Source organism: Micromys minutus, assembly GCF_963924665.1.
Source record: "Micromys minutus genome assembly, chromosome: 24".
In the NCBI taxonomy this organism is placed as follows: Eukaryota; Metazoa; Chordata; class Mammalia; order Rodentia; family Muridae; genus Micromys; species Micromys minutus.
The window spans coordinates 28,076,788-28,098,543 of record NC_137959.1 but is presented as its reverse complement, the minus strand read 5'-3'; the positions used below and the strand labels follow the sequence as shown (position 1 = coordinate 28,098,543).

Genomic DNA, 21,756 nt, shown 5'->3' with positions numbered 1-21,756 from the left:
TTCCCATGCTACTTGTATGACACATCCTACAGTCAGACATCTTCACAGATGTGCTTGTGATTGTGCAAGGGTAGATCTCACAGTGTCTGCAGAATCCTTGTGGGTAAAACAAAACCTAGCAGACACAGAGGAATCATCCCCATGCTTCTGGACCCCCACACAGATACACACACATAGATCTCTCTCTTCTTTCTCTCTCTTCCTCTCTCTCTCTCCTCTCTCTCTCTCTCTCTCTCTCTCACACACACACACCACACACACCACTCCCTCAGCTCATAAAGCAATATTATACCCAGACCTATGTTTTGTATAATTTATACCACTTGCCACCTTGGGACAGAAGTAGACCACATTGATAGACTGTCTTAAAAATAATTGACCATAGGTGACATTTGATTTCAAACACAAGTAGAGACATTTTCATTGTTAACAACCTTGATGGCTGATATGAGAACCTTATGTGCTATGTTCTGAACATTATGCTTCACATGTCCATAGTAAAACCTGATCTCCAATGGGATGTTAGTAGAAGTTGGGTTGTAGTGGTTTGGTTTGTATATGCTTATCCAAAGGAGTGGTGCTATAAGAAGGTGTGACCCTGTTGGAGTAGGTGTGCCACTGTGGGTATAGGTTTTAAGACCCTCATCCTAGCTGCCTGGATGCCTGAATTCTGCCAGCAGTCTTCAGATGAAGATGTAGAACTCTCAGCTCCTCCTGCACTGAGTCTCCCTGGATGCTGCCATGTTCCCACCTCAATGATAATGGACTGAACCTCTGGACCTATAAGCTAGCCTAAATTAAGTGTCCTTATAAGAGCTGCATTGGTCATGGTGTCTGTTCACAGCAGTAAAACCCTAACTAAGACATGTGTCTTTAGGAGTTGTCAGAGGAGATCTAAAAACAGCCAGGACAAAGAATTAGATCTAAGGTCTTGCACACTCTAGCTAAATCTTCTACCACTAAGCTGTATTCCCATAATCTTGGGGTTTTATTTATTCATGTATGTAGTTTCATACATGAACACATTGTGTGCAGATCTTGAACACCATTATTTATCCCATCTGCCCAGTTGAAGATACGAGGTTTGATCTTTGGCAAATAGATATCTTTGGCATATGCTGGTATCTCAACCTTGAGCTTTGTGGTCTCCACAACTGTGAACACATTTATATTGCTTATAAGACACACATGTAATGATACATACATATGCACACATGTACACAGCATACATATTATTGAAATGCAATGCATGTATATAGGATGGATAGCCCTTTAGCTTCTGAGCTCACAAAACCTTTCTGGGGCAGTCTTTCAAGGATCTGAAGCACAGACATCCATTTCAGGACTGAACTAGCTGGCAGCTTATGTTCATTTCTCATGGCAGCTTGAACTGATGGAGGAGTTGGTATGGGGCTCATCAGATGTGTTAGAAACCATTTGTATTTGGGAGAAAGCTTGGTAGTTAGTAAAAAATGGACATAGAAATTTGACACTCAACCAGCTCTGAGGTAGATAATCACCACGAAGCTTTTAAAGATAGCACAGAGAATTGAATTTTGGGTCTTACATACGTCAGATAAGTCCTCTACCATTAAGCTGTATTCCCAGAACCTTGAGACTTTTATTCTCCTCAGTAATTTCATAAACAAAAACAATGTGTCATATGCATGCCCACCTATCCTCCATCACATCCAAAACCCCCCATCCACTACCACTTTGTTACATTATTTCTAGTTGTTATTGTTTTCTTCCTCCTTCTCCTCCTCCCCTTCTTTAATAAACCACTGAGACAAACTGGAATTTTATAATATTTTGTACTTATTATGTGAAGACAAACCACAACTAAAATTTCTGGTTTTTGCAGAAGTTTGCTGTGTAGCTTAGGCAAGTAAGTCTTAACTTGTGATCCCTGGCCTCAGCTCTCTGAGCAGCTAAGATATCAAGCCTATGCCATATGATCTGGTTTTGTTTTACTTTTTATTGTGCCCAGGGATTGTACATAGAGGGCAAGCTGTCTACCACTGCCATATCCTTAGGCTTATAACTTCTTTAAATGTTTAACACATCTGTCTCATGACACAGCATTTCTTCTCTAGATCATAAAACCAACAATAGAATACATGAGATCACATAAAATCACGTGTGATAATTTCCATGCAGCTTATTAAAATCCAAACATAGGATGGGCGCATCTATAATCCTATAGTTCAACCAGTAATCTAAGCACTGAAGGAGCCAAGACATGTGATCATGTGTTCAGGGCCCTCCTGGGCTATATAGAAAGTGTTTAAAAAATGAAGAGTTAATAAACAAGGACAATGTGTATAGACAGGTAAATGGATAAAATGTGTTGTGTGCATACTTGGATGGCATTCCATAATAAAAGAAGACAAAAACATTACATGAAATGACCTAACCAGTCACAAAATATTCTATATATATTGGATTAGAGACAAGTGTAATAGTAAGTAATAGATAAGTGTTGTAAGATAAAACAATGTCATGCTAACTTTGAAATAGGATTAAAGGCAGTGAATGGCAGCCAAATGGAAACACTCTGGGAAGTATGGAGGGGTGTTCTAAATCTAATTTGGTGGTAGGTGCATCCCTTGAGAATTTTCTTAGACTTAATAAACCAGATACCTAAAAAAGATTAATTCAATTTCATCTAAACAACCCACAGTAGTCTGATGGTTCTTGGATGGAAACATGGCCGAACATGTGCAAGTCCGAAGACCAACCTCTAGCACCATAAAAAAAAACTACATTCAAGCTATTAAATATGAAGCATCTGCTTCATTTGAAGAGGGTCTTGGACTTGGAGAAGAGGAGAGTGAGGCTGGGGAGAAGGTAATGAAAGGAAGGGAGGAAGGATGAAAGGAAAAAAGAAAGAAAGGAAGGAAAGAAAGAAAGTAGAAGGAGCCTGGTTTCAGTGAAGGGTTAAAAATAATCTGGGTACTTTGAGCTCACATATCCATAGTATAATGGGAACTTTTAATGAGTCCAATACAAATTTTCCCAGAAGAATAAGAAGTGATACACAGAGAGTTTCTCATTCATGTCTGAAAGGGAAAATACTGGGATTAGAAATGATTCTGTGAGTGTTGGAAAGTAAATGGACTTTGAACTTCAGAATAATTCCACTTCTACACTCCTTTCCTTATACCAGACACTATAGTTCTGCATGGTTTTCCTGAGCCCCCTTCAGACCCTGGATCTTCTGGGGCAGAGTCTTGGTCCAGAACTGCAGCCTTCTGGCCTTCAGGGCTCGGCCCACAGCAGGCTGGGTGTCCAGCTGCAGATACTGCTCATCATGGTCAAACACAGGCCAGTAGGGTAGACCCTCGCTGTTGGGGTTCCTGTGGATATGACAGCCAGCAAAGAACAGTGAGGTGACATTCATCCAAAGCCTTATCCTGTGTTTTGGGTCAGGGCAGTGGAACAATTAGAACACTGGTTAAGGGGTGTGATGTGACATGTGTTCTGATATGTGTATCCAAGTGTCACTCACAAGTTTCTGCTTCATGTAGGAGAGACTAACTGATCTGTTTTATGTTACCTCTAAGAGATAAGGAACAGTATCATAGGGTTATAGCCCTACAAGCTAGGTCACTGTGAGAGGACCAGTATCTGACACCTACAAAGTATCAAAATAAATGTATAAATGAGTTACTATGTAGGAAAGACTATATCATGCGGTGGAAGATCCATGCATGATAGAGGGTCACCATCCAAAAGGGAGCCCTAGATTGGGACTCACACACGTAAGGTTGAGAGGCGTGTTCTCACCCATTCCGTGCAAAGTTGGCCCAGTACTTCATTATCCTCCTGCTCAGCAGCTTCTCCTCCTCAGTAAAGTCAACTGGAGTCATGAAAAAGACAAAGTTTATGCAACTGCCAACTCATTCTTCACATGCATCATCCCAGCTGTTGTGTGATCCCAAACTATTGACTTTGTTGCCTCCTTTCTGCATTATCCAGGATCTAAGATCCATGTCAGTTTCTAAGTTACTTCCTGACCTGATGAGAGCTCAGCTCCTCCATCACAGGCTAGACTGGAAAGGGTGGGAAAGGGTGGAGATTCTAAGCTGAGCATGATTTTGAGACAATGATATGGTACACATTGGATTTTTCTCTCTCTCCCATAACCTAGGTTTTATAAAATGGACTGGAAAATCAGGAGTTCCTGTGGGAAGTCATCTGGTACTTCATTAAGTTCAAGAAAAGAAATGATGACTCACCTTTAATGCCCCAGAAGAAGGACCCAAAAACAAAAGGAACCTCATCAGCATGGTCAGCCTTCACGTGGGGTGGCCTCATAGCCTTGAAATAGATGAGTGGATGTTGGAACTCATAGAAGTAGACAGGGGCATGGGAACCTGGAGGTGGGACAAAGAATGACTTAGTTGACTCTCAACTAAAGGTTTTCTAATAAGTATTTAGTAACAAGATAGCTTGATAAAATTTTACCTAGAATCTTAGAAATTAAATGAGAGAGTGGGCTCTGGGCTAGAGCATTAGCTATAGAAAAGCCCCTGACTAACGAGTGCCCATGGTCTTCCCAGCTGAGTGGTTTTGTTAGGTCAGTAGAGTATCAGCAGCCCACTTTCTCCTCTGTACCCAGATTTCACTTTCTTAAACTAGACATGAGGAGATCTGGATACTACACTGCTCCACAGTGCTCACCCTCGATCCCCATCTCTGAGCTGCTTCCATAAGCCTTGACACAGAGGTACTCACGTTGAAAGTGTGCTACTTGGAGTGCAGGGATCACAAACATGAAGTCTTCCATCATCTCTGTGAACTGTGCTTGTAGGGTCTGGGGGTCCTCAATGCCCCCCATGTACTCTTCCATCAACAGATCACTGCACTCAGGAGGCAACATCTATACCAAAGAGATCAGGAACATTGAAGTTGACACATTGTAGGCTAGGTAGGCAGTCACCTTTGGTGTTGGGAGAATTGGACCTGGGATGATATAGGCTATAGGAAAAAAGGTTCAGGGTCTGAGGTAACACCATACCAAATCATACATATATACTGACTTTTATTAATAGAAATGCTGTCAGAGAGGATATAAAGAATATGACTCTTAGGACAGAATAAAAAGTATTTCACCATTTCTGCTGTGGTCTTCTTAAGAACAGCCTTCAGGTTCTCTTTGGTTATTTCCTTTATTGTCTGAGCAGTGCCCATGACCTGGGAGAAAGCAAACAGTCTTAACTGTGGGGTCTGATGGACTTGGATTAAAGATAAATTGAGTTTCTATTGCTTAACATTAATATGTTCTTAGGCTCCCATAGGATTGGAACTGAGCCTCACCATAGGAAGGATCCAACCATACTCATCATTGTTGACACCAATGATGCTGGGAACAGGGTGAAAATTCTCAGATGCCAACAACTCTTTGGGATGCCTGGGCAGGAATGCTCCATCCACCACAGCAGGGATCATCTTGAAGACCTGAGTGGCATTAGAGGTCAATACTGAAGGTTAATGAAATAAATATCCTGACGTTCACTGAGTCACTTCCACCTTTTTCTCATTTTTCACTAGTTTCAGGGTGATATGCTCACCCTGGGTGAGCATCTACCCTTAGATTAGCCCATCTTGATATTCATTTTGCGCACAGAACTGGAAGAACACAAAGGCATAAAGTTGACATATTTGGTTAAGAATCCCACATTGTGTAGATCAGGTTCTCTCAGGCACACAAGTCTCCCAACCTTGTTAACATCCAGAATCTCTGCTTCACTCTTGGCTCTCAGACAGCGCACCAGGGCCTCTGAGTTAATGGCCTCACATCCAGAGAGCTTGGCCACCGTCTGCAAAGGAAATGAGACAAGGAGTGTTCTCAATCCAATTAGATGCTGTTGTACCTAATACCCACAGTGTGTGTTGTGTGTATTGGAATAAATACCTATTATTTCTATTTTCCTATTGCTCAAAGGTGACAGAAAACAAGCAGGATTCTTTCTAGCTGCATATGTTTAGGGTAGCTTTGTTTTCTCCACCTATCTTTTTGTTTTTCATGTATTAGGTAAACTGTAATTGTCTAAAGGCTTGTACATGAAGGCTAGAGGACAAATTCTCAGTCTACATTTTCCCCTTTATTTGACAGGGTGACTTCTTGTTTTATAGCTGCCTTCATCAATGAACTGGTCTGTGAACATCCAAGGATTTTCTTGTCTCTGCCTCCCACCTGACCAGAGTAACATACGAATTACAGACACATGTCACTGTCTCCAGCCATTTGTGTGTTCTCAGAGTTTGAACTTTTTGGCCTCAGGCTTGCACTCCAAGCAGTTTTAAAAACCAGTGAACCAGCTCCTAAGAATGTCCATACTTATTTTTGCCAATGATAGAAACTGCAAGGAATAGTTTCCTGGTCGGATAACATAGTCACTCAGTATCAAGTAGAGGTGAGAAGATGCCAACCCCAAAGTTTCTCAGAAATTATTGGAAAAAAGTTATTTCCCATGGTCCCTGTTTTCCCTACTGAACAGAACATCAGAGTACCAGAGTATAATGGCTGAGGCAGTAGGGCTGAGAACACTTACAGTAGAGACTGTCTCAGAGGTTTCGGAGATAAGGTCAGGCAGCAGGGCCACCCCACTTTCCATGATGGCACCATGGAAGAGCCCCCGGGACATGGGGGACACCACAAGTGAAGATACACTTGTGCCACCTGCAGACTCGCCAAAAATAGTGACACGGTCGGGGTTGCCACCAAAGTGGGCGATGTTCTGTTGGACCCAGCGTAGGGCGGCCACTTGGTCCAGGTATCCCCAATTGCCTCTGGCGTGCTGGTCTCCAGTGCTGAGAAGTGGAAGGAACAGGAATCACAGGACTGTCTAGGTTCTGTTCAGCCCACATTGCCCAGTAATGGCCTTACCTGAAAAAACCCAGGACACCCAGACGATACTGGATAGTGACAACCACCAAGTCCTCATTGACTGTCAATAGAGAGCCATCATACATGGAAGCCATGCCTCCAACCAGTGCACCTCCGTGGATCCACACCATCACCTGGAGAAGTCAAGGGAGATGCCGGAAGCTCCTAACCTGTCTAAGCCTCTCATCTGCTTACTAGAATATCAACTGCTGTGCCTTTGCAACCACAGAAACACATTAAAATCCTCAGGCCTTCTAGCATTCCCATTAGTGCATTTCTAGTCCCTATTCCCACCAGGTGTCTCAGTTTGAATCCATGGCTATATGTATAAAGTGATGTCATCATTACCCAGGCTTCCACAGTGGAATAAATAGGAGTGTTTCCATGAATATGTCTCCAGATTAAAAATTGAAAGGATCATCAACTCTGATTGCCACAACAGAAACATAAATGTATAAGTTTGGGTGACGCAGTATTGAGGTCTTGAGCCTCTAACTGGTTCTGCAGAGCTCAAGTTGTAGAATGAGTTCTAGTTTCATCAAAGAGCTGGATCCTTTGCTTTGTGTCTCTTACCCAGGTTTCAGTGGCTGAAATGGCCTTCTTTGACCCAAGTAAGGTAAGACTTTTGTCAGGGTCCACCCTACAATGGAACTCAGGTTGCTTTTGTCTCTTCTAATTGTCTTGACAAAATGCCCTCTCCCATAGCTGACCATGGTCTGACACTCACAGGCAGGTTAGATCCTTCACGAGCATGGGTTGGAGTATAGATGTTGAGATACAGGCAGTCCTCAGACATAGAGATGGTTGACAGTGGCATTTTCATTTCTGGCAGTCCCATTTCACTAAATGTATCAAGATTTTGCAGACACCTTTGAAAATAGCAAACAAATATTCCAAGACATGGATGGTGATCATCGTGAGTCTGGAGATTTTATCTCAACCACGTTCAGCTGCTGCTCCTCCAGGTGCCTATGAACATGTAGTCTGTCTCTAAGTCCGTTCCAACCAAGGTAAAGGCCACAGGCTCCATGAAATCTAGGTGGAGGCAGATTTCTAAGGAGGCTGCCAGTTAGGTGGAGCCTGGATTTTAATCTTTTTAAGTCTGGGAGGGAGAGACTTGTAGGTGTCTCCATGGAAATGATTGGTTATCTACAGTGGCGTTCATGGAACTGTATAAGAAGAGAAAAGTGAGCTAAGAATTAGCAGGCATGCATGCATTTTCTAGTCTCTGTTCCTGGGTGTGACAGTTTGTATATGTTCCGCCCAGGGTGTAGCACTATTAGAGGGTGTAGCCCTGTTGGAGTGGGTGTGTCACTGTGCGTGTGGGCTATAAGACCCTTACCCTAGCTGCCTAGAAGTCACTGATCTGCTAGCAGCTTTCAGATAAAGATGTAGAGCTTTCAGCTCCTTCTGCACTGTGTCTGCCTAGATGCTGCCATGTTTCCACACTGATGATAATGGACTGAACCTCTGAACCTGTAAGCCAGCCCCAGTTAAATGTTGTCCTTTATAAGACTTGGCATGGTCATGGTGTCTGTTCACAGCAGTAAAACCTTAACTGAGACACTGGGTATGGCTGTGATGTGAGCAGCTCCTGCAGTTTTGAATCAATGTGGTTTCCCCCATATGATAGATTGAAGTCTGGAGCCTCTAAGAGTAGCTTTCTCCCCTAACTTGGTTTTTTTCCTGTACTTTATTACAGCGACAGAAAACAAACTAAGTTTGCAATATTGGAGTGTTGGACTCACAGAGATACTGAAAAAATCAATGGGCAATGCTGCCCTAAAGTTTAGTGAGTAGTCCTTCATCACATGTGCAAACTCTTGGGGACCTTCTCTTGTCTGAAGTGACTCCAGAGGAATTAATTACATATACTTGTTCCCTGGTCAATGGCACATGGATTTACTGGTTTTTACAATGACTGTGAGGATGGCATTAACAAGAATCAATCACTGCTCTACTCCTCAAGTACCTGAAGTATATTTTCCTGGATTCGGGGTGTTTGCTGCCTCATAGGTGGCATTTATTCATGTCACACAGATGTCCCATTGTGGTAGAAAAAATTTTGCTTAGCTGGAATGTGTGAACAATTTTATCTTTGTTTCTCTCCATAGTACCTCCATGTTATTTCTTATGAGTATGAAGCTCTGGTCCAGGGGCATGGTACAGTTGTTCTAATCAACATCAGCACATCATCAAAAAAGATACATGGGGCACTCGTCCCCAGAGAGAGAAAAATGCTGCATAGCTGAGATGGAGGAGACACTTCAGCATGACCCAGAGCTCAGAGCACAGTCTCCCCCAGTGCCTGAAACACTCTGGGTCCCAGAACTTACACGGCCGGCTGTGAGGTCCCATCTCTCACACCACTCCATGGCTCAGGAGCCTCCGGAGGTGCAAAGCGCAGTGGTCCTACAGGTGGCTTGGCAAAGGGAATTCCCAGGAAGGTGTGGACACCAGCTTTGGTGTCTTTCACCTGGATGAGCTTGCCTTGGACCTGGCCAGTATGTGTGTTTCTGATGGGGCTGGACTCAGGTGAATTTTGACCTGGTGGAGAGATGCCTCTGAGTTAGCTTTCTATAATCAGCTGCCAAAATTTTGTGAGAGTCCCATCTCATTGTTCCCAGGGTACAGAAGAAGGGAACCCAGCCACCCCTGTCCAAGTTTTCCTGTGGAGTGTAAGTGTGAGAGCTTCCCTATCCCTCAGGCTTAGAACCTTTCTTATTCCCATTTTGAAGCATGTCAGAACATTTTTCTAGCAAAAGAAAAATTTCACACATTCAGAGCCATTTGGCCACATGAAATTATAAATTTATTTTTATCAAAAGGTTAGTAGTAGCTCTGCTCACACACATACACCAAGTAGGGAAGAGTGCCTTCTTACTTTCCCTAGAATTATATCCTGGTGTCTCCAAAGTTCCTTATACTACACTGTCTCCTCAGTATGGAGTGATCTTAAATGTCTCTGACCCTCTGAGTGTGAATGGGTCAACTAAATATGCATGCTTTTGTCTGGGAATTGGTAGGCACATGTTTCCCATCTTTTATCTATTGTGCCATTCTTCAATATGTGGGTTGCGACCCTTGGGAAAAAAATGTATTTCTGATGCTCTTAGGAACTGAGAAACCACTCAAGAGCAACATTGCAATAAGGAAGAAGCAATAAAATAATCTTATAGTTGAGTGTTTCTAATGCCAAAGGATATGTAGGTTTTCTAATGGTCATGACCTACATGTTGAGAATAGATGAGCTATGATTTCCATCAATGCCTCTCCCCTTCCTTCTCCCCACAAGCTCATCTCTGATAAGCAGAACTTGGCAGCTCTGAATCCAGTCATTCCCCATTACCAGGTTAGTAAGCCTCACCCTGCACATGGATAAGAAGCAGCGTCCCAAAGAGCACAGCATTCAGCCAGCTATGCGGTTGGTTCCGTAGCATGATCAGCTCTCAGTCCTGGGTCCGTGCTGCTAGGATCACCAAGTTTCACAGACAGGAATCAGAATGTGTATGTCCTGCCCAGACAAGAATTTAAACAAAACGGATGTAGGTGGGGAACTTGTTATGGTTGGTCAAAGTTCTCATTGTAGTAGAAGTGATTAGTCACAAGTGACAGGAGCTAATGGCCAGGAGGCAGGGAATGTCACCTTTGCTGTTTCTGTTCCCTCTCTGGTCTCCTGGAAAGGCACAACATGAATTCTGGAGTTTGTCTGGGATACCAGGAACCCTGCCCTCATACCTGACCAGAAAGCTGTAACAGGAGAAGCTAAGCTAGAGTACTCTGTGAGAAGGTCACAGTCAAGATGTCACAGGAGAATCAGGCAAGTGCAGGAGCTTTGAGTGTGACATTCATTCTCAACACTCCTGTGCTTTAAAGAATCAGTTTACAGAGCCTACTTCCAGGGTCCCTGGTCCCTACAATTATCTTAGGATTTGCATGGACCCCTCTCCCTGTTAGGTCACATTTGTTTCAAGAAAACACACTGAAATCCTGGTGCTTTTAAAGTTCACAGCCCCTATTCCACTAATGATGTGTTTCCTCTAGTGGACAGCTCCTGCCAAGGTCAACTTCACAGCCATTCATCCATTTACCAAATCCTTTTAATTGTTTGCACTTACTGTGCTCATGAACATATGTGTATGTGGATGCTCCTGGGCTATGGTTCATATGTGGAGGTGAACAAGGACTTTGTGTTAAGTCCTTATTCTCTTTCCACCGTGTCAATCTCAAGGAGGAACTTAGGTCATCAGAACTGAGGAAAGTTCTCTTATCACACCCTAATTACTCTTACTCTGAATCATATGACCAGTATTTAATAGGACCTTAATATCTCCAACTTTATGGTCTATCTATGATAAAGCTAAGACACAAACCTAAAAATGGAAGTTTCAGAATTGCAAAGAACAGAACCCGGAGAGGATATATCAAAGAATGAAGGATCAGGAGCCCATATTTGTTCCAGCCTGCTTCTCTGGAAGAAGTTTTGTGGGGATCAGTGTCAGATAGCCTTTAGTGAGAATTGATCTTGACTCCAAATTAGGATTACCATCTTTTCTATCCAGATAATAATCCAGAACTTTACAGCGTGGCACTATAGAACTTTCTTGTATCTCCCTGGCTGCTTCTTGGCTATACTACAGCATAGTTTTTCCTTTCTTCTCAGGAAATCCCATTGTGTTCTCTTACTCACTGCACCATCACTCAGAGGCCCCATGTTGACGATGGCCATGGCCACAGTGGAAATGTAAAATGAAGGAGACATTCAGTTTCTGCTCTGTGAATATATATATATATATATATATATATATATATATATATATATATATGTATATATAATATGTATATGTATGTATATGTATATATGTATGTATATATATAGAGAGAGATAGAGAGAGAGACAGACAGACAGACAGACAGAGACAGAGACAAACTTGCTTTGCCTCTCAGGATATGCATGTCATGATCAGAACCATCAAGATATAACTGGCAGGGAGGCAGAGCCTGAATGGCAGCTGGCATTGCAGTGTGAGATATGGAGGCTGTCAGGGGAATTCCATGGGCTGGTAGAATCTTCAATATGTTGAGTCTCCAGCTGCTCTTATACCAGCTACTCAAGTACCTGTAATTTTTTTCCTTAGTTAAGAACCATTGCTCTTCCCACACAGGCTTGTCAGTCAGCCACTTTAGGAGTAGAGCCATTGGTATTTCAGCAATGCTCACCTTATAAATTTGAAAACTCAATCCCTGAGATATCCTGTATTTAGACAATTAGCACGGCATGGGATTGTTTTTGATGACATATATCAACATCATCCCCAGGAGCATCTAAAATTCCATCCATAATTTCATCATGAGTTGTCTCTGGGATTGTAGGAATATTAATTTGAGCACTCCATTGTTGTAAAAGATTATTCCCCATAACTTCATGTGTGTGTCAGTCATGTAAGGTTGTAATGTCCCTGTTTTTCCTTCTGGGCCCACGGATTTAACCCATGGTATGCTTTGTTTTATTTAAGATAATTTTCCAATTCCTATAAACTGTATAGAAAACTTTTGAAATATCCCCATTCAGGAGTTTGTGAAGATCACTCCTAAAGTCTTTAATGCCTGAGAGGAGGTAGATGACTTTTCCAAACAGGTTTAGCTATAGCAGAAGGATACTCTCTCCAAACCTAGGGGTTGGCAGCTGCCCTAAGGATAACTCCATCTCTGTAGAGGGGTCAGGGAGGTCCTGCATGCTCCATCCCATGCAGGAGCAGCCTAAGTCTCTGCTAAGAGTCTGTTTAAAATGTGTTCACAAAAGACATTGGTCAAGCTACTGCTTCAACTTGAGGCAGACTAACAAGCAGTTCCCTGCATGCTAGAAGCCTGGCCACTGAAAGCCAGCAAGACCCCTTTTCCTCTGTGCAATTTGGAGTTTATGATCTTTGGGAAACAGTATTTTGAACTGATGGGGGAAATAGGGATTAGGGAAAGCAAGTTTTCTGTTGCCAGTTTTAAACATAAGAATACATGACTTGCAGAGAGTAGACACAGGATTTTGACACAATCTCCTGCAGCCAAAAGTCCATGAAGCATCCACTTCAATTGAAGAAGGTCTAGGACTTGGAGAAGAGGAAAGTAAAGATAGAGAGAAGATAATGGAAGGAAGGAAAGAGGGAAGGAAGGAGGAGCCTGGTCTCCATTAAAGAAGATGGAGAAACTTTGGGGCTCACACATGCACAGTATTATTTGAAAATTTATTGAATTTAATAAAAGTTTGGGTAGAATGATAATGACTAATGTACATAGTGTTTTTCATACATGAAAGCTCAAAGACGGAGGTTACAAATGCTTATGTAAGTGTTGGAACAAACAAAAATAAATAAATGAACTTTGTAACACTATCAACTTTAAACACCAAACACCATTTCTGACACAGGACATTACAGTTCTGTGTGCTTGTCCTGAGAACCCTTTAAGTCCTGGATCTTCTGGGGCAGAGTCTTGGTCCAGAACTGCAGCCTTCTGGCCTTCAGGGCTCGGCCCACAGCAGTCTGCGTGTCCAGCTGCAGATACTGCTCATCACGGTCAAACACAGGCCAGTAGGGTAGACCCTCGCTGTTGGGGTTCCTGTGGATATGACAGCCAGCAAAGAACAGTGAGGTGACATTCATCCAAAGCCTTGTCCTGTGTTTTGGGTCAGGGCAGTGGAACAATTAGAGCACTGGTTAAGGGGTGTTCTCACCCGTTCCGTGCAAAGTTGGCCCAGTACTTCATTATCCTCCTGCTCAGCAGCTTCTCCTCCTCAGTAAAGTCAACTGGAGTCATGAAAAAGACAAAGTTTATGCAACTGCCAATTAATTCTTCACATGCATAATCCCAGCTGTTGTCTGATCCCAAACTATTGACTTTGTTACCTCCTTTCTGCATTATCCAGGATCTAAGATCCATGTCAGTTTCTAAGTTACTTCCTGACCTGATGAGAGCTCAGCTCCTCCATCACAGGCTAGACTGGAAAGTGGGAAGTTTCTCAACTGGGCAAGATTTTTGGAATATAATATGGTACATATTTGATTTTCTCTGTGCCCAGAACCTAGGTTTATTCAAATGGATTGAGAACTCAGGAGTCTCCAGGAAGTCATCTGGGACATCATTCGGTTTAAGAAAAGAAAGAAAGAGAAACACTCACATTTCATGTCCCAAAAGAAGTACCCAAAAACAAAAGGAACCTCATCAGCATGGTCAGCCTTCACGTGGGATGGCCTGATATCTTTGAGAGAGGTGATCTGATGTTGGAACTCATAGAAGTAGACAGGGCCATGGGAACCTGAAGGTGGGACAAAGAATAACATAGTGGTCCTCACCTGAATTTTTTCTGATACATATTTGATAACAAGATAACTTAATAAAAATTTACCTAGAATCTTAGAAATTAAATGAGAGAGTGGGCTCTGGGCTAGAGCATTAGCTATAGAAAAGCCCCTGACTAACCAGTGCCCATGGTCTTCCCAGCTGAGTGGTTTTGTTAGGTCAGTAGAGTATCAGCAGCCCACTTTCTCCTCTGTACCCAGATTTCACTTTCTTAAACTAGACATGAGGAGATCTGGATACCACACTGCTCCACAGTGCTTACCCTCGATCCCCATCTCTGAGCTGCTTCCATAAGCCTTGACACAGAGGTACTCACGTTGAAAGTGTGCTACTTGGAGTGCAGGGATCACAAACATGAAGTCTTCCATCATCTCTGTGAACTGTTCTTGGAGGGCCTGGGGGTCCTCAATGTCCCCCATGTACTCTTCCATCAACAGATCACTGCACTCAGGAGGCAACATCTATACCAAAGAGATCAGGAACATTGAAGTTGACACATTGTAGGCTAGGTAGGCAGTCACCTTTGGTGTTGGGAGAATCGGACCTGGGATGATATAGGCTATAGGAAAAAAGGTTCAGGATCTGAGGTAACCCCTGTACCAAATCATACATATATACTGAGTTTTATTAATAGGGATGCTGTCAGAGAAAATATAAAGAATATGACTCTTAGGACAGAATGAAAAGTATTTCACCATTTCTGCTGTGGTCTTCTTAAGAACAGCCTTCAGGTTCTCTTTGGTTATTTCCTTTATTGTCTGAGCAGTGCCCATGACCTGGGAGAAAGCAGACAGTCTTAACTGTGGGGTCTGATGGACTTGGATTAAAGATGTATTTCATTTCCATCAATACATCTGCTTAGCAATATGAGTTTCCAGGCTCCCACAGGATTGGAACTGTGCCTCACCATAGGAATGGACCATCCATACTCATCATTGTTGACACCAATGATGCTGGGAACAGGGTGAAAATTCTCAGATGCCAACAACTCTTTGGGATGCCTGGGCAGGAATGCTCCATCCACCACAGCAGGGATCATCTGGACAACCTGTGTTGCATTAGAGGTCAATACTGAAGGTTAATGAATTAAGTATTCTAATGAACATGGAGTCACCTTCACCATTTTCTTCTCCCTCACTAGTTTCAGGGTGATATGCTCACCCTGGGTGAGCATCTGCACTTAGAGTAGTCTATCTTGATATTCATTTTGCATACAGAACTGAAAGAACACAAAGGAATAAATATGGTGTGTTTGGTTCACAATCCTACATTATGTAGACCAGGTTCTCCCAGACACACGATTCTCCCAACCTTGTTAATAGCCAGAATCTCTGCTTCACTCTTGGCTCTCAGACAGCGCACCAGGGTCTCTGAGTCCATGGCTTCACATCCAGAGAGCTGGGCCACTGTCTGTGAAGGGGACAAGCATGGGGAAGAATTCTCAATTCCATGTTGATGCTGTTGTACCTAATTCCCACACTATAGTGTGTGCTGTGTGTATTGGAATAAATACATATTGTTCCAATTGTCCTTATTGCTCAAAAGCGACAGAAAGCAAGTAGTACTCTTCCTGTTTGCATATCTGCTCTTTTTGTTTAGGGTAATTCTGTTTTCTCCACCTATCTATTTGTATCCAATATATGAGGGAAACTATAATTGTTTAAGGTTTGTATATTAAGGTTAGAGGAAAATTTTTAAGTCTTTATTGCCCCCCTCTCCATTTGACAGAGATTTTCTTTTCTTCTTAGAACCCCATCTGGTCTGTGAACATTCTGGAATTCTCTTTTATCTACCTCTTACCTGACCAGAGTAACATGAGAATTATAGATGCATGTTCCTGTCTATAGCCCTTTGTGTGTTCTCATGGTTTGACTTTATGGCTTCAGACTTATATCCCAAGCAATTTTAAAACCCAATGAAACAACTCCCAAGCACATGCATACTTATTTTTACCAGTAATAAAAGCTGCAAGGAGCAGTTTGCTTGTCTGACAAAATACTTAGCCAGTATGAAGTAGAGGTGAGCAGATGTTATCCCCTGAGTTTCTCAGAAGTTATTGGAAAAAAGTTATTTCCCATGCCCCTTGCTTTTGCCACTAAATATAGCACCACAGTACTAGAATATAAAGGTTGAGGCATCAGGGCTGAGAACACTTACAGTAGAGACCATCTCAGATAAGTTGTTAGTGATAAGGTAGGGCAGCAGGGCCACTCCACTCTCCATGATGGCACCATGGAAGAGCCCCCGGGACATGGGGGACACCACAAGTGAAGACACACTTGTGCCACCTGCAGACTCGCCAAAAATAGTGACACAGTCGGGGTTGCCACCAAAATGGGCAATATTCTGCTGGACCCAGCGTAGGGCAGCCACTTGGTCCAGGTATCCCCAGTTGCCTCTGGCGTGCTGGTCTCCAGTACTGAGAAGTAAAATGGATGTAGATCAAAGGGGTGTCTGGATTCTGGTCAGCTCCCATTGCCCAGTAATGAATGGCCTTACCTGAAAAAGCCCGGAACACCCAGACGATACTGGATAGTAACAATCACCAAGTCCTCAATGGCTGTCAATATGGATCCATCATACATGGAAGCCATGCCTGTAGCTAGTCCACCACCGTGGATCCACACCATCACCTGGAGAAGTCAAGAGAGATACCAAGAATCACCTAGCCTGTCCAAGCTCTCTGGTATGTTTACTAGAACATCATCTGCTGTGTCTCTGTGCAGATTCAGACATATGTAAAAATTCTCAGGACTTCAGGGCTCTGGCCACTACCAAGAACATCTAGTAGCTGCTCATTGTTCTTCTAGTTCTGATCCTGACTATTTGTTGTACTTTGAATTAATGCCTCTCTATATAGAATAATCTCATCATTACTCAGACTCTTCACAGTGGTACAAAGAGGGGTATCTCCATAGATATCTCTCCAGGTTGAAGATTGAAAATAATCATCAGCTCTCATTTTAATAAGAGATAATCCAAAAGTATAAGTTTAGGTCACCTCAATATTGAGGTCTTGAGCCCCCAAGTGTTTCTGCAGAGCTCAAGTTGTAGAATGAGTTCTGGTTTAATCAAAGAGCTGGAGCCTTTGATGACTCAGTGCTCCAGTGCTCTGTGTCTCATACCCAGGTTTTACCTGCATCTTTTGGCTGAGATGGCCTTTTTTGACCCATGTAAGCTAAGACTTTCATCAGGTTCCACTGGCGATGGAACTCAGGTTGCTTTTGTCTCTTCTAATTGTCTTGACAAAATGCCCTCTCCCATAGCTGACCATGGTCTGACACTCACAGGCAGGTTAGAGCCCTCATGAGCATGGGTTGGAGTATAGATGTTGAGATACAGGCAGTCCTCAGACATAGAGACAGGCGGCAGGGTCAGTTTCATCTTCAGGCCCTCCACATTCAAAATATCAAGATTTTGCAGACACCTGACAAAAAGAGCCATCAAGAAGTCCAGTAGATGCATGATGCTTAAAACCAAATCTGATTTTTTTCAGCCATCTTCAGCTCCTCCCTGTGAAAGCTAGGTGGAACCAGAGTTTTAGGGAGGCCTCCAGTAGGTTAGGGCCTCGATGTCCTCATTTCTGAGACTGGGATAGAGAGACTAATAGGTGTCTCCATGGAAGTGATTGGCTGTCTGTAGTGATGTTTATGGAATGATATAAGAAAAGCAGGCTAAGCATTAGCAAGCATACACACATTTTCCTAGTCTCTGTTCCTAGGCATGGTTTTAATGTGAGCAATTCCTGCTGTTTGGTTTCGCTGTGTTTACTCAAAAGATGGATTATATTCTGGAGTCTCTAATAGCAGCTCTCTCCCCTAACTTGCTTTTGCTGGTACTCTATTACAGGAACAGAGTAAAACTAAGACCCTCATACTGGAGTGTTGGACTCACAGCTTTTAGAAGATTCAGAGACAATGCTGCCCTAAAGGCTAGTGAGTAGTTCTTCATCACATGTACAGACTCTCTGGGAACTATACTTGTTTCCTGGTCAATGACATATGGCCCTATAAGTTATCATAGTGACCATCAGTGTGGGGTTAACAAGTATCGGTGACTGTTGCACTCCTCAGGTATCTGAAGTGCAGTCTCCTGGAGCCAGGGGCACTGATGCCTAATAGGACACATTTACTCATGCCTAGAGATGCTTTCCATTGTGGCAGAGAACACTGAGCTTAATCGGAACCTGTGAACACTATCTTTTTTCCCCTCCAAAATACCTATGAGTGCCAAGCTCTGACCCGGGAGCCTGGCACAGTTGTTGTAATCAATCTTAGCATATCAATAGGAAAAAACATATGGGGCACTCATCCCCAAAGAGAGAAAACTGCTGCATAGCTGAGATGGAGGAGACACTTCATTCAGCATAGCCCAGAGCTCAGAGCACAGTCTCCCCCAGTGCCTGAAACCCTCTGGGTCCAGAACTTACATGGCTGGATATGAGGTCCCATCTCTCACACCACTCCATGGCTCTGGGTTCTCAGGAGGTGCAAAGCGCAGTGGTCCTACAGGTGGTTTGGCAAAGGGAATTCCCAGGAATGTGTGGACACCAACTTTGGTGTCTTTCACCTGGACGAGCTTGCCTTGGACCTGGCCAGTGTGTGTGTTTCGGATGGGGCTGGACTCAGGTGAGTCCTGACCTGGTGGAGAGATGCCTCAGGATTAGTTTTGTGTAATCTTCCCCCAGGAGATTGTAAGATTACCATCCCCTTCCTACTAGGGCAGAGAGGAAGGAAATCAAGCCCCCCCCCCCCCCACCACCAGTTCAGTTTTGAGTACGGGAGCTTTCCTGCCACTCAGGGACAGGAACCTTTCCTGTTTCATTTTCCAAGCATTACCCACCATTTCTCTGGTCAAAGAGACCACACACTCAGAGTCATTTTGCCACTTGAATTTATGATTATTATAATTTGTATCAAAATGTCAGTAGGAGTGACAATCCTAGCCATACTCCAAGGAGGGAAAAATATCTTCTTACTTTCCCTGAATTTTCTACTGCTCTCACCAAACTCCTTCTACTGAACTGTCTCCTCAGTATAAAGTGCTTTTAGATGGCTCTGCTCCTCTGAATGATACTGAGTCCACAAAAGTGTGTGCTTTTTTCAGACACATGTTTTAATGGGCATATGTTTCTCATGCTTTTATTTATTGTATCAGTCCTCAACCTGTGGCTCATGCCCACTGGAAAATATATATTTCCGTTGTTCTTAGGAACTGAGAAGCCACTCAAGAGCAACATTAAGTTAGGAGGCAGCAATAAAAACAGCCTTATGGCTGGGTATTTCTAATACCGTTCAATATATGAGTTTTCCCTATGGCTATGACCTACAGTTTGAGAATGTCTGATCAATGGTTTTAATCAGTTGCCTACTTCCCTCCCCCAACCCATGCCTTCCTTCCCACAAGCTCAGCCTCTGCCATGCAGATCTTGGCTTCTCTGACTTCTGGCATTCCCCATTGCCACGTTAGTGAGCCTCACCCTGCACATGGATAAGAAGCAGCAGCCCAAAGAGCACAGCATTCAGCCAGCTATGCGGTTGGTTCCGTGACATGATCAGCTCTCAGGCCTGGGTCTCGGGTGTGTGCTGCTAGGATCACCAAGTTTCAAAAACAGGAAGCATAAACAGTGAACCTTGCCCAGGCAGGAATTTGGACAAAAAGGATCTAGGTGGGGAACTTGTGGTCAGAGTTCTCATTGTAGGAAAACTGATTAGTCACAAGTGACAGGAGCCAATGGCCAGGAGGCAGGGAAAGTCACCTTTGCTGTTTCTGTTCCCTCTCTGGTCTCCTGGAAAGGCACAACATGAATTCTGGAGTTTGTCTGGAATACCAGGAACCCTGTCCCCATACCTGGCCAGAAAGCTGTAACAGGAGAAGCCAGAGTACTCTGTGAGATCACAGTCAAGATGTCACAAGAGAATCAGGCAAGTGTAGGAGCTTTGAATGTGACATTCATTCTCAACACTCCTGTGCTTTGAAGACTCAGTTTACTGAGCCTACTTCCAGGATCCCTGGTCCCTATAATTTTCTTAGGATCTGCAGGACTCTCTTCCTCTTAGGTCACATTTGTTTTAAGAAAACCCACTGATATCATGGTGCTTTTAAAGTTCACAGTCCGAAATGGCTTAAGTAGCCCCCCCCCCGCCGCCCCCGTTAAACTAGCTCTCTCACAGAAGCTGCCTGTGGAAGATCTAGTCTAGTCCTGCTCACAGCTGCCTGAGGTCTCTTTTGCTCTTGGTTGTTTCCACCTGACTTTCCCTCTCAGCATCCACGCTTGTTGATAGCAGCTAGCACACCATGGCGTACAGGGGGGTGGAGCCTAAGGAGCAGAAGGCTATGCAGTGTGGATCATGAAGCTCACAAGTATGCACAGGAGGAAGGTGAGCTATTCCACCCAAGGTACATTGACACCACACACACACACACACACACACACACACACACACACACACACACATCTTACTTCCTATGACAAGGGTTTGCAGTCATTTTCTTTCTCTTACTTTTGGTTTGTACCATAGCAAGGGACTGAGAATGTTGATGGGGCAACTGACATGTGACCACAGATACTCCTTGGTGTTGGTACAATCCCCCAGCCCTCTTTCTAGACCCCATCAGCCCACTTTGGTGTTGACCCTAACCCTTATATTTTTCCCTTGGGGGGAAAAACAGTAATGCAGACTATCTAAAATCCCTTAGGGTGGTCACCAGGGTCTCTGAAATCTTTAGGTAGGCTTTTGTCTAGGACTTTGGGGAATCCCCTCTGGAGCTACATGTTCCTGCGTTTCTTTTAGACAGGAGCAATTTGGGATTGAAGGTTTTGTAGGTGGGTTGGTGTCTCCATCCCTCCACTGGGCATTCTGTCTGGTTATTAGAGGTAGTCTCTTCAGGTTCCATATCTGCACTGTTGGGTATTTCCAATAAGGTCAGCTGCATTGAATCCTGGGAACTTCCCCATCCCAGGTCTCTGGGACTTCATTGAGATTCCTCCTACCCCCAGCAGCTGCATATTTCCATTCATTCTCCTAGGCCTCTGGGCCTTTCTCATGTCTCTCCTCATACCTGATCACGACTCCCCATTTCCTGTCCCTCCCTACCTCTGCCTTCCATGACTATTTTGTTCCCCCTTTTAAGAGGGATTTAAGCATCCAAAAACTGGAAATAGTTGTACCTGAAAACACAGCTATATGCTCCAGGACATACACCCAAAAGAGGCTCCACCATACCACAGGAACATGTGCTCCACTATGATCATAGCAGCTTTATTGGTAAAGTCAGAAATTGGAAGCAACCCAGATGTCCCTCATACCAGGAGTGGATACAGAAAACATGGCTCATTTACACCATGGAATGCTATTCTGATACTAAAACCAAGGATATCATGAATTTTGCAGGCAAATGGATGAAACTAGAAAATATCATGTTGAGTGAAGTAACCCAGACCCAAAAGAACAGGAATGGTACATACTCACTGATGATGCATGTTAGCCAAAAGAACACCCATGTGT

General features: G+C 43.5%; 2 protein-coding genes across 3 annotated transcripts in view; both read right to left on the bottom strand.

Annotated features, from left to right (window-relative positions):
* LOC308436527 (pyrethroid hydrolase Ces2e) overlaps window positions 1-10,335 on the bottom strand; it is a gene marked incomplete at both ends in the record, with an annotated part of 32,022 nt that extends 21,687 nt beyond the window's left edge. Inside the window, 12 exons of one of the 2 annotated variants that reach the window (XM_080937469.1) lie at window positions 3,173-3,359; window positions 3,790-3,862; window positions 4,242-4,379; window positions 4,741-4,885; window positions 5,119-5,199; window positions 5,323-5,463; window positions 5,727-5,825; window positions 6,561-6,819; window positions 6,896-7,029; window positions 7,623-7,764; window positions 9,232-9,442; window positions 10,263-10,335. In XM_080937469.1, coding sequence (XP_080793595.1) covers window positions 3,173-3,359; window positions 3,790-3,862; window positions 4,242-4,379; window positions 4,741-4,885; window positions 5,119-5,199; window positions 5,323-5,463; window positions 5,727-5,825; window positions 6,561-6,819; window positions 6,896-7,029; window positions 7,623-7,764; window positions 9,232-9,442; window positions 10,263-10,335 — 1,683 coding nt within the window. Of the gene's footprint in view, window positions 1-3,172; window positions 3,360-3,789; window positions 3,863-4,241; window positions 4,380-4,740; window positions 4,886-5,118; window positions 5,200-5,322; window positions 5,464-5,726; window positions 5,826-6,560; window positions 6,820-6,895; window positions 7,030-7,622; window positions 7,765-9,231; window positions 9,443-10,262 lie in introns of those variants that run through there. The other variant, XM_080937471.1, reaches the window with a different exon arrangement.
* Window positions 10,336-13,320: 2,985 nt separating this feature from the next.
* LOC308436526 (acylcarnitine hydrolase-like) lies at window positions 13,321-19,800 on the bottom strand (the record flags this gene model as incomplete). Its single annotated transcript, XM_080937468.1, has 12 exons — window positions 13,321-13,507; window positions 13,623-13,695; window positions 14,067-14,204; window positions 14,565-14,709; window positions 14,944-15,024; window positions 15,156-15,296; window positions 15,560-15,658; window positions 16,406-16,667; window positions 16,748-16,881; window positions 17,537-17,675; window positions 18,678-18,888; window positions 19,728-19,800. 12 exons carry the CDS (start codon window positions 19,798-19,800, stop codon window positions 13,321-13,323), a joined length of 1,683 nt encoding a protein of 560 aa, XP_080793594.1.
* Window positions 19,801-21,756: the final 1,956 nt, after the last annotated feature.